Source organism: Argiope bruennichi, chromosome 3 (assembly GCF_947563725.1).
Source record: "Argiope bruennichi chromosome 3, qqArgBrue1.1, whole genome shotgun sequence".
NCBI classification, from domain to species: domain Eukaryota; kingdom Metazoa; phylum Arthropoda; class Arachnida; order Araneae; family Araneidae; genus Argiope; species Argiope bruennichi.
Window position 1 is genome coordinate 51,899,455 of NC_079153.1, and position 12,102 is coordinate 51,911,556.

The 12,102-nt window shown below is 37.8% G+C and overlaps 1 protein-coding gene across 1 annotated transcript; it reads right to left on the reverse strand.

Moving 5' to 3' along the window:
• Positions 1–244: 244 nt before the first annotated feature.
• Positions 245–5,603, reverse strand: LOC129962838 (uncharacterized). The gene is made up of 5 exons (XM_056076838.1): positions 4,566–5,603; positions 4,004–4,280; positions 1,617–1,714; positions 825–954; positions 245–354 (listed from the first exon to the last, which is right to left on the reverse strand). The coding sequence occupies exons 1-5, from the start codon at positions 5,601–5,603 to the stop codon at positions 245–247; spliced, it is 1,653 nt and encodes a 550-aa protein (XP_055932813.1).
• Between the last annotated feature and the right edge of the window lie 6,499 nt (positions 5,604–12,102).

Sequence of the window (12,102 nt, forward strand, 5' to 3'; positions counted from 1 at the left end):
TTGTAATTGTCCTCAATCGAGGAAATGGTGGAACTTTAACAAGAAATCTGCAGATCGTTCACATGCAGTGTGTAATAAACGACTTCTAAATGCAAACGCAATTCGAATTCTTGTTTTTTTACTCAAACTTAAAAACGTAACAGCAGTTTTTTAAACATAAAACTAAAATGAAGAGTTGAGTTGATCTAGCTATACACAGAGAGTTGAGTTGTTACAAAATGTAATGTGAGTATCTCGTGTATAATCAAAAACTGTTTAACGTCACAACTGAATTATCTTTTACAAGTGTACCCTGGACAGATGAAGGTAAATTGTTAAGAATCTGACTACAAGCGGAGGTCATGGGGTTGAAACCTGAGATAGGGATGAGATTTAGTATAATGACAGTGAAGCGGTAAGAGATGGACGAAGGATAGAACCTGGGACCTTTTGGTTAGTAGTCCAGTAACTTAACAGTTATACCAAAACAGCTGTCCGGGTAGAAGCGCTGTTACTGGCTTATATGCTATTCACCACAACAGTATACATTTAGAATGTTCATTCATAAAAAATATTAAAACGCAATGTCCAGCCAATTTCGAGAAAATGGTCCTCAAACTTTTGGTAAAGTTTATATACTGATAACAAATACTCTTAATTAATATGTTTTTAATTCTTTTCATCCAAAATAAATATTTATTATCGAAATACATAATAATAAAATTAAAATTTTAAAAGAAAAAAATTATAAATACAGATGCATTTTTTAAACAAAATATTTAAATTTAATTAACCCTTTATAGATAGTTTTAATTAATATGCTGCTTATTTTTGTGCAAGGTTACCTTGACATGATATCTGCAGGTCATCAAAATGCAGGCTTCCATGAACAGATTGTGGCAAATGATTCAAAATTTGACTTAAATGAACGATAAAAAGCGTGACACTAAGGACACTTCCTTGAGCTTCCCTTAGCTTGAATAAAAGCATCAGAATAAAAATTGGCAACACGAAATGTTCGATAGGATAAAGATTTAGATAAAAATATGGGTAAATGTCCTCCAAAACCAAATTTATAAAGGGTATAACGTATGCCATAGCGCCAAGCGTCGTATGCCTTTTCGATATCAAACCAGAGACTAGGAGATTTCTCTTTACAAATGCGTTGCGTCTTTGGGTTTCCAATAAGACGAATTTATCAAAGGTCAATATACCTTTGCGGAAACCATTCTGCAACGGGGAGATGCATCCTTGTCTCACCAATTCGTACATAAGGCAGGCATTGACCATGCGCTCAAAAGTTTTACATAGACAATTCGTCAGTGCAATTGGTCGGCAATTCAGAGGGTTGGAGGGTTCTATACCAGGTTTTAGGATAGGAATTACAGTGGCTTCGTGCCATTGAGCGGGATACAATTGCTTAGTCCAGATTCTGTTGAATAGCAATAACAGATTGTAAAAGGAAGTTGAATTTAAATGGCGAAACATATTATACGTGATTCCAACTGGTCCGGGACTGGTATCGTGGGTCTTCGACAATGCTGCTTCCAATTTATATATACTAAACTTTCAGCTGTAATGAGCGTACTTCGGTCGTTAAAAAGCAAAGGCAAACGTTCCGCGTGATTCCTAATTACCAGAAAAGCAGGACTGTAAGAATCGATAGACGAAACTTGTGCGAATGCTTGACCGAGAATATTTGCTATGTTTAATAGAGCGAAGTGCGTCATATCTCCTGTATTTAAAATAGGAATAGAGGATTCCCTATATATACCATTAGCAGTCTTCCACAAGGTTTTACTAGAAGTAGTCAATGTGATGGAAGAAACAAAACTAATCCACGATTCGCTCTGACATCGGCGACGGACGCAACATGCAACGGCTTTTTTAAAAGCTACTAATTTCTCTATCGTAGGGTAACATCGAAATATATTCCAAAGTCGTTTTTGGTTCTTATGACTGTCACGACAGGCTTCGTTCCACCAAGGTCTACGAAATTTTCGGAGACATGGAGAGAACTTTGGGATATAGTTATTTGCAGCATTCAAAATAGTTTCAACGGTGAGACGCATTGCTTCCGTAATGTCTGCAGTTCTAACCATAGACTCTCTGATTTTCGCCAATTGCTTAAAAGCAGCCCAGTCTGCCCACTGGAATAGAAAACACGGAGGACAGAAAGTCGCACCGCCCTATCAGCATAGTAGACGATAATAGGAAAATGGTATGGTCACTATTATATAAATCGTTGCTAACCGCAAAGTATGCAACGGCAGAAATTCAGGAAAACATATGGCCAAAGTCTAGACTAGTGAAGTATGTCCTCTTTTTAGAAGTTTCTACCAGAAAGTCACCAGAACGCATCTTTCGGATAGCAGTGACTTCACTAATGGTTGCGGTAAAAGATTTTTGTACAAGAAACGACATTAAAGGTATCATTCTTTCCTGAAACACATTTGATAATAAAATAACGATCAAAAGGTTGATAATTGTTATTTACTTTCAGATCTTTGTGGTGGCCACTGAGAGAATATTTGGATTTTGCGCCCATATGACATGAAAGAAAGATTCAGGGGCCCAGCAAGGAAAGGAAGCCACCGGCTCTGGTGTTCCCAGCTTCAGCGCTTACCTAGGTGTTAGCCGAAAACTATACGCTCAGAGTCATCCCCGAGGACAATGATCACCTTTAATTCAAGCCAAAAACATGATTCCATCATTTGATCCGTAGCAGACTAATCACTCAGGAGGCTAGCTACTAGCCGATTGATACACCGGGGGTCAAAATGCACAACCCGTGGGTCACCACGCACGGCCAACATGTGGGAGTTTTTTGGCTGTCCATGAGAAACAGGAAACACAGAGCGACGTCAGCTTCTCATGGAGAGTTCCCTCGCTTACCGTCGAAGGAAGGAAAAAGGAAAGCAGTAGGTTTAGGAGGGTAGGTATGTAGGGTTTATTGGCACAAGGGTCATGCGAGGCCATACTGCGCCAGTCATTTGGTTTAATTTAAGCGCACATTAATATGAACCCAATCAATGAATTATAAATAAATACCAACTGAGATAAAATGCATAAAATATAAACGATATAGCAATCAATTGATAAAATTTTAAATTTCCGAATCACCGAAAGAAAACAGTTTTGAAACAAAGCAAAAGTATGAGGTTAATGATACAACTTCATAATGAAGCATTAACAGACATTAAAAGATTAAAAAGCAGCTAGATGCAAGTAAAAAGGTGGATAGCTTTAAAAAAAATATTTGGGTGATATTTCTCATCTACCAGGTCGGTTAGTGTTAAGGATGATGTATTGAAAAAGCTGACAAGATGGGAATGGTAAGGGCATTCAATTAAAATATGCTTAATACTTAAATCAACGTGACACGTTTGACAAATTGGTGCCCTTTCGCCAAAGATCAGAGGTGTAAGTACAGCGTATATGCCCTATACGGAGGCGTGTTAGCTAGACATCAATCTCACGTATAGGAAGAATTGGCCACATAGCAATAGTCGGCATGACAGAGTGCAATTTATTGTAGGTCAATAGATCCCACGTTTCTTGCCAAGTAAACAAAAGACGACACGCCAATGATCTCTTGACATCACAGTATGGGTATGGTATTTGGTATTTTGAGGTTTAGTGGCGCAAGAGCCAAAAATGGCTATACTGCGCCAAACAAATGGTAAAAATGTGTCTAATACAATTCGGTCATACAATTTAAAATTAGAAATACGATTATATGGAATACAAATAATGAATAGTAACAGTGGTCTTAAAAATAAATGCAAATTACATCCCAGAAAGGAAATTTTTCCCAAAATGTCAGAAGATTAAAATATCAATGAAATTTAAAAAGGTAAAAGTGCAACTCTCATAATAAAAAGACATGTACAATAAATTACGGAAACAAGTGAAAAAAATCATTGTAACCTTTTTATTCGATGTTTCTTCAAGTATTTCTTGTAAATAGGTGTATTTGAAGGTTGACTGTAAAATTTTTTTGGGTCAACCCATTGAACCATACTTTTTTGAAGACTTTGTTTAAATACAGTTTTGTCCACTGTGGTGGAATCGGTAGAAAGTTCCGGAGCAGGTGGTGTTTCATCAATTGTTTCATGAGGATTATATATTATTGCATTATCAGATTCTATTTCGCTATCAGTGTTTTGGTTGGATTTATCTGTGGACATTGTTTCAGTCACAGAGTTGGCTTCATCCATTTTATCATATAATTTGGATTTAACGGTCGAAGAGCTAAAATTAGCGACTGGCATAGATTGGGAGACTTCTCGAGGTGAAGTCTTCCAGAATTTAGAACTGGATACATTGTCAGAATTTTGCTTGTGTTCTTTATATTTTTTCTTATATGTAACTGTTTTAAATTCATGAAGGTCCTGTGGCATTTCACTGGATGGAACATAAGTTTCACATTCATGACCAGTTGGCTGAGAAAAAATTTTAGAAGCATTTGGAGTATTTTGCGAAGAAGCTATTTTGGGATTTTCACGAGGCGATACGACATAAAATTTTGAAATTTTTTCAGCCTTGTTAACATTTTTTGTTTTAACAGGAGAAGCCTTTTTCACCTTTTTCGTGTGCGTAACAAGTTTAAAATCAGTTAAATCAGGTGAAGCAGACACGACTTCACAAACTGGGGGAACAGAGCGTGGAGAAGGTATTAGAAGATTATTTGAGTGGACTGGATTGGATTGTGCAGAGTCTGACTGTTTCAAATTAATGCCAGAATTTAGATCATTTAGATCCCATTGGGTCGATATGGTAGACAATTTTTTGACGACAGAAGCATAATCTTTTCCAGCGGTAGAAGTTTTAGATTTTATTAATTTTCGGGCTTCTTGATAAGATATTTGGTTTTTTACTTTAGTTGAAATGATTCCTTTTTCCTGCTTCCAGGCAAAACAGTTCCGAGAGAAAGAAGTATGCTCCCCTTTGCAATTCACACACTTCTCTTGAGCAATGCAATCAGTACTGTCGTGACCGACTTCTGCACAACGGGCACAAGTCAAAGTCCCGCGGCCAGAAGATTTGGAATGCCCGAAGCGTTGGCACTTGAAACAACGTAATGGATTGGGAACATAAGGTCTGACAGCAAGGCGCATATAACCGGCTTTAATGTGATCTGGTAATTTAGAGGAAGTAAATGTCAGAATTAAATGCTTAGTGTTCAGAAGCTGGCCATCTCTCCGTATAGATATACGCCGTACATGGCTCACCCCCTGTATTTGCAATTCTTTAGTGATTTCTTCAATCGGAACATTGAACAGCTCCCCACAGGAAATGACTCCTTTAGAGGAATTCAGAGATGCATGGGGAGAAACAGTGACCGGGATATTTGAAAGTGCTTTCATTTTAACAATTTGTTGAGATTGCTTGCGAGAACATACTTCGACCAGTAAATCACCGCATCTGAGCTTTTTAGTGCTTTTGACTTCACCAACAGTACTAGTAATAGCCTTTTCCACCAAAAACGGAGAAACAGAATGAAATGTTTCATTAGTGTCCAATGATCTTTTAATTATAAAAAAAGTAGGAAAATTTGTTGCTGTTGAGGTGTTGAAAGTAATTTGTTGCCCACCGAAGGGAGCCCGTTTGGTTTTACCCATACGACATTGATTTAAATTCAGGTCCGACAGCACCGCCCACCACGGAGCCCAACAAGGGAAGGCAGCCACCGGCTCTGGCCATTCCCAGCCTCGGCGCCTACCCTAGCGCTAGCCGAAACCTATACGCTCGGAGTTATCCCCGGGGACAGTGACCACCCTTAACGCCAAGCCCAAGGAGTAATCCCTTCGCTTGATCCCTAGCAAACTAACCACTTAGGTGGCTAGCGACCAGCCGATTGATGCACAGGGGACCACAGTACACCACCCGTCTGTCAAATGGGTTGCCACGCACGGCCAACACGTGGGGTTTTGGCTGTCCATGAGAAGCAAGAAGCAAACAGAGCGGCGACAGCTTCTCATGGAGAGCTCCCTCGCTTGCCGTCGAGGGAAAGAAAAAACAAAGGTGACAGCAGAAGGCGCAGAGGAGAGTAAACCTAAAGGGAGTAAAGATCCCTGGGTACCTCGGGATTGGGACACCCGTACTCATCTATAGTAGGTGAGCCCCTGAGGGGATCACAGTATGGGAGTTCTTGGTTTAGGAAAGAAGATGCAGATTGAGCTAAAGAATCCGCCATCTCATTTCCAGATATACCAACATCACTTGGCACCCAGCAAAAAATGATATTAAAACCATCTATTTTCAGAAGACTCAAAGTAAACAGAATTTTATTAGCAATCAGGTGCATCCTACTGTGGTAGTGAGAAAGTGTTTCTAATGCACTCATGATATCAGTATAAATAATAAAATTCCGTTGAGCCAATGAGAAAATTTCCTGGAGAGTATAAAAAATAGCTACTAGCTCAGCAGTGAATACAGAACAGTATTTATGTATACGATAGCTCAGAACACCAGATGGGAGAACAATGCCACAACCAACATGATCAACTGATTTGGAACCGTCAGTGAATATTGGTGTAAATGAAGAATACCGACAGCGATGATAGTTAAATAGCTGTTGAAAAACAACTGGAGCAGTTGAATTTTTGTCGAATCCTGAGAAGGGATTCAGAAAGGAAAATTTTGGGGTATCCCAGGGTGGAAAGAAAGAGAAATCATGCGGTTTTATGGAAACATCATTAATATCTAAATCATGGAGAATTTCTTTGATCCTCTCAGTGAATGGGAGAATGTGAAAGGAGCCGACATCATAGAGTCTTCGAAGACCAACTGGTAAAGTCGTTTGGGAAATAGGATGATCTGAAAGGGACTTTGTTCGGAAATGATAAAGGGCAGACAACTTCTTTCGTCTTCAATTTAAGAGGCAATTGATAACAAATAGCATACAGGCTCTTTACCGAAGAGGTTCGAAATGCCCCCGAGCAGATCCTTACTGGTGAATGATATCCAAATGCTGCAAAACAGACGCATGAGCTGAGCCATATATCATACAACCGTAATCTAATCGGGAGAGAATTACTGCTTGGTAAATACGAAGTAGGGAGGTTCGATCAGCTCCCTAAGATGTTCTGGATAGTACCTTCCAAATATTCAGGGACTTCTCACACTTCTTCCTCAGGTATAAGATATGAGAAAGGAAAGTTAGTTTATGATCAAAATCATTCCCAAAAACCGTATATCGTTCACAACAGGAACAGAAACATTCCGAATGCAAATATTCGGATCTGGATGAGTCCCTCTCTTCCTGCAAAAAATGTAAGCAGCGACTCTTCCCAGGAGAGATAACACATCCATTGCTACTGCACCATTCCATTACTTTATTCACGGCGTTTTGTAATTACCTCTAAATTAGGATCATGTTACTATCTTCAAAAGAAATCTGCAGATCATCCGCGTACAAACACAAGATACAGAAGGCAAATGATTAAGGATTTTGCTGCGATGAAGGATATAAAGAGGACACTGAGGGCAATTCCTTGTGGAACTCCCTCAGTTTGAATAAAATGATGAGAATATAAGTTTCCTAAACGAACTCTAAAAGTTCGATGAGATATAAAGTTCTGTAACAATATTGGTAGGTTTTCCCTAAAACCAAAGTTAAAAAGTGTTGAAAGTAGGCCAAAGTGCCAAGTACGGTCATATGCCTTCTCAATATAGAAGAATATGGAGGCAAGGTGGTTCCTTCTGGTTGGTTGGTTTTATTGGCGCAAGTGCCCTTCTTGGCTATACTGCGCCAAACGTATGGTCGATAAATAAGATCGTGGTGTTGTATAAAAGGTGTTAAAATTCTAAAAACATTGAAATTTTTCACGATACAGTTTATAACTGATAAAATGTAGTTAGTCAGTTTTTCGCATCGCAAAACTGTAGATGCAAAATACGTCTAAAACATTAAATCTAAAACATCTAAAATTAGAGCAAAAGATGTAAAGTAAATAGATAAAAAGGATTAAATATTGTTGAAGTAAACAATGTAGAACTAAAAACATACGAAATTATATTATGCGATAGAAACCAAAAGAAAACCGATGGTAACAAACAACAATGTTAAAGATAGATAGAAAATTAAGCAAAATGCAAAAAAAATTGTATTTTGTCGGAATAATATATTTTCTTCCTTCCCTTTTGTGTTTGTAAGGAGGTGGAGAACTGATCACTTCTGGGAAGTCCTACAAGTCCTCAAACATGTTATATTCTAATGTGTCACCATCTGACACAGAGGAGGCGCTCATTTCGGCATCAGCATCCGATTCCCGAGATTTTTTTTTCACTCTTGTTTCTTTTGAAGGAATAACAGTGTCAGCCGAAGGAAGCAATTTGTTTTGAATAGAAGTATCTGGAGTATTTTGTAAAGCACCTGTTTTGGGATTTTCACGAGGCGATACAATATAAAATTTTGAAATTTTTTCAGCCTAGCTAACATTTTTTGTTTTAACAGCAGAGGCCTTTTTCAACTTTTTCGTGTGTGTAACAAGTTTAAAACCAGTTAAATCAGGTGAAGCAGAAACGATTTCAAAAACCGGGGTAACAGAGCGTGGAGAAGATTATTTGAACTACATGCTACTTGTGCAGAGTCGGACTGTTTCAAACTAATGCCAGAAGTTAGATCATTTAGATCCCATTGAATCGATATGGTAGATAATTTTTTGACGACAGAAGCATAATCATTTCCAGCGGTAGAAATTTTAGATTTTATTAATTTTCGGGCTTCTTGATAAGATATTTGATTTTTTACTTTAGTTGAAATGATTTCTTTTTCGCTTCCAGGCAAACAATTCCGAGAGAAAGAAGTATGCTCCCCTTTGCAATTCACACACTTCTCTTGAGCAATGCAATCAGTACTGTCGTAACCGACTTTGCAAAACGGGCACAAGTCAAAGTCCCACGGCAAGAAGATTTAGAATGCCCGAAACGTTGGCACTTGAAACAACGTAATGGATTGGGAATATAAGATCCGACAGCAAGGCGCATATAACCAGTTTTTATATGTTCTGCCAATTTAGAGGAAATAAACGTCAAAATTAAATGTTTAGTGTTCAGAAGCTGGCCATCTCTCCGTATAGAAATACGCCATACATGGCTCACCCCCTGTATTTGCAATTCTTTAGTGATTTCTTCAATTGGAACATTAAACAGCTCCTTTGAAGGAATTCAGAGATATATGGGGAGAAACAGTAACCGGGATATTTGAAAGTGCTTTCATTTTAATAATCTGTTGGGATTGCTTACGAGAACATACTTCGACCATTAAATCACCACATCTGAGCTTTTTAGCGCTTTTCACTTCACCAACAGTACTAGTAATGGCCTTTTCTACCAAAAACGGAGAAAGAAAATGAAATGTTTCATTAGTGTCAGATGATCTTTTAATTACAAAAAAAGTAGGAAAATTTGTTGCCCACCGAAGGGAGCCCGTTTGGTTTTACCCATACGACATTGATTTAAATCAGGTCCGACGTCACCGGTCATCATGGAGCCCAACAAGGGAAGGCAGCCATCGGCTCTGGCCATTCCCAGCCTCGGCGCTTACCTTAGTGCTGGTCGGTACCTATACGTTGTTCCTTCTGACAAATGCGTTGCGTATCTGGATTTTCAGCAATACGAGGTTAGCAAAAGTAGACTTACCTTTACGGAAACCACTCTACAACGGAGAAATGCATCTTTGTTTCTCCACTTCGATACGAGCCGGGCATTGATCATGCGCTCCAAAAGTCTTGCAAAGGCAGCTTGTCAGAGCTATTGACTTGTAATGCAGAGGGTTGGATGAATCTTTACCAGGTTTTAGGATTGGAATCGCTTAGCGCTATTGTGAAGGAAACTTCTGCCCAGTCCAAATTCTGTTGAATAACTCTAACAGATTAGGAAGGGAAGTGGTATTCAAATGGCGAAGCATGTTATAGGTGATTCCATCTGACTCTGGACTAGTATCATTGGCTTGACACAAAGCCATTTCCAGTTCCGACATCTTAAATTCACAATTGTATGGGAAGTTTCTTCTAGTATTAAAACGCAAAGCAACCGTTCCGCGCGATTCTTAATTACCAGGAAATCAGGATTATAAGAATCTGTTGTTACTTGTGCGAATGCTTGGCTGAGAACATTGGCAACCTCTAATGGGGCGGAATACATTACATTTTTCCGGTTTTTAAAACAGGAATGGAAGATTCACTATAAATCCCATTAGCAGTCTTTACCTTCCTCCACAAGTTTTACTAGGAGTATGGAATTTAGAGAAGACAAAACAAATGATACCCAGGATTCCCTCTGGCTTTGACGGCGAATGTGACGAGCAAGGGCTTTGGCACATTTAAAAGCACCAAGAATTTCCATTGTCGGATACTTTCTAAATATGTTCCAAAGCTTTTTTTTATTTTTTATAACTGTCGCGGCAAGCTTCATTCCTCCACGGTTTACGGAATTTCCTTAGACGTGGAGAACTCTTTGGTATAGTTACATTTGCGGCGTTCATTATAATGTCAGCGACATGTTGCACTGCTTCCGAAATGTCCGGAGTTTTGATCATAGTCTCTATGATATCTGTCTATTGCGAGAAAGCAGTCCAGTCTGCCCGCTGGAATAGGAAATTCGGTGAACATAAAGTCACATCACCGCTATCAGTTTGGGAGACTATTATAGGATAATGATCACTATTATATAGATTATTCCCGATTGTAAAATTCAAGAATGGAAGAAGCTCTGGAAAACAAATAGCCAAGTCCAGACTATGGAAGAAGAAAGAGAAGGAAATTGTTGAATTGTTTAATTCAACAATTTAATTCTGTTTCAGTGCCAAAGCCGGGCATTTTTTCGGGGGGGGGGGGGAGGTTAGTTTAGGGATATTTTATTGCAGAATTTGAGCAAGTACATTTTGTAGAGAGTGGCTTTTGGATAGCAGATGCGTAGCTTAGACAAGGTATGCGTTTTAAAACTTCTAGTCAAGCATCGTAGTATAAAATGCCTTTTATTGTACTGGTTTTCTTTTAAAACGCCCCACATTTATAAAATTAATCTGATATTATTTCAATAGCACAGAAAGCATTCTTGATTATGCCGTGTCAAGGATTGTTTTAAAATAAACTTATTAAAAACTCCTGTCAAGTATCTAATTTACCGATTTTTATTGTATGTGGTTAAAAGTAGCTGTAAGAAAACTATAAATATGCTTAATGTTTTTTTAAAGTTAGATTAAATAATAAAAATTAGTCATCTTTAAGAAAGCAAAAAAGATGCGGGTAATTTTTTTGAAGATTGTCTTTTAAAATATAACAAAAATGAAAGTAACGGACGAATTGTGAATAAAAATGTTGGCAATCCATCGGAAAGTGCTAAACTGACAATGGGCACTGTTATGCTTGTATTGTATTGAAGGGCAGATTCTCCTAACAGGAAAACGACCAAGCATGGATCTAGTGTGACCTATTCTTAATCGAGTAAGAATTGTACCACGCTTTCTATGAAGCAAACTAAGACAATAATCAACATGTTGTTGCTTAACTGAGTAAGTTGAGATTTTATTCAGTTTGCCTTTTGAGTGCAGGCTTTTTTATATCACTGACAGGGACAGGATAGTTTAAAATAGTAATGGCAGATTTTGTCAAATGTCAGCTTGTTCACTGTCAGTTACCTCCAGCAGTTATCCTTCCTTAGAGACATGAAACTTTGCAAAGGAAAACAGAGGATCTCTGGCATGTAAAACGAATATGCAATTCAATAAAATTAAAGGCCAATGGCCTTAAATGATGGAGTGAAAAACAATGGCCAATTTCTTCTACATCAGATACAAACTCTTAACTGTGTTATTTAAGTTTAATTGTTTCAGAAGTGTGACAGATTTTGTTTTAAAATTTATGATTTACTGAAAAGCAAAACTTAATAATAAATACTCTCACAGTATTGTATTACAAGATGAAAAATGAATGCAAAACAAAGCACTAGCACATCTATATTTTTATTTCATTAAAATGTAAATGCACACATCACAGGTATTTTTAGATAATATTTTTTCACCTTCAATTCATAAATTTTTTAGTAACTAAAGAGAAATCACCATTATCATATATTTAATATGTTTATAAATATATATTTATAAGGATGTTTATA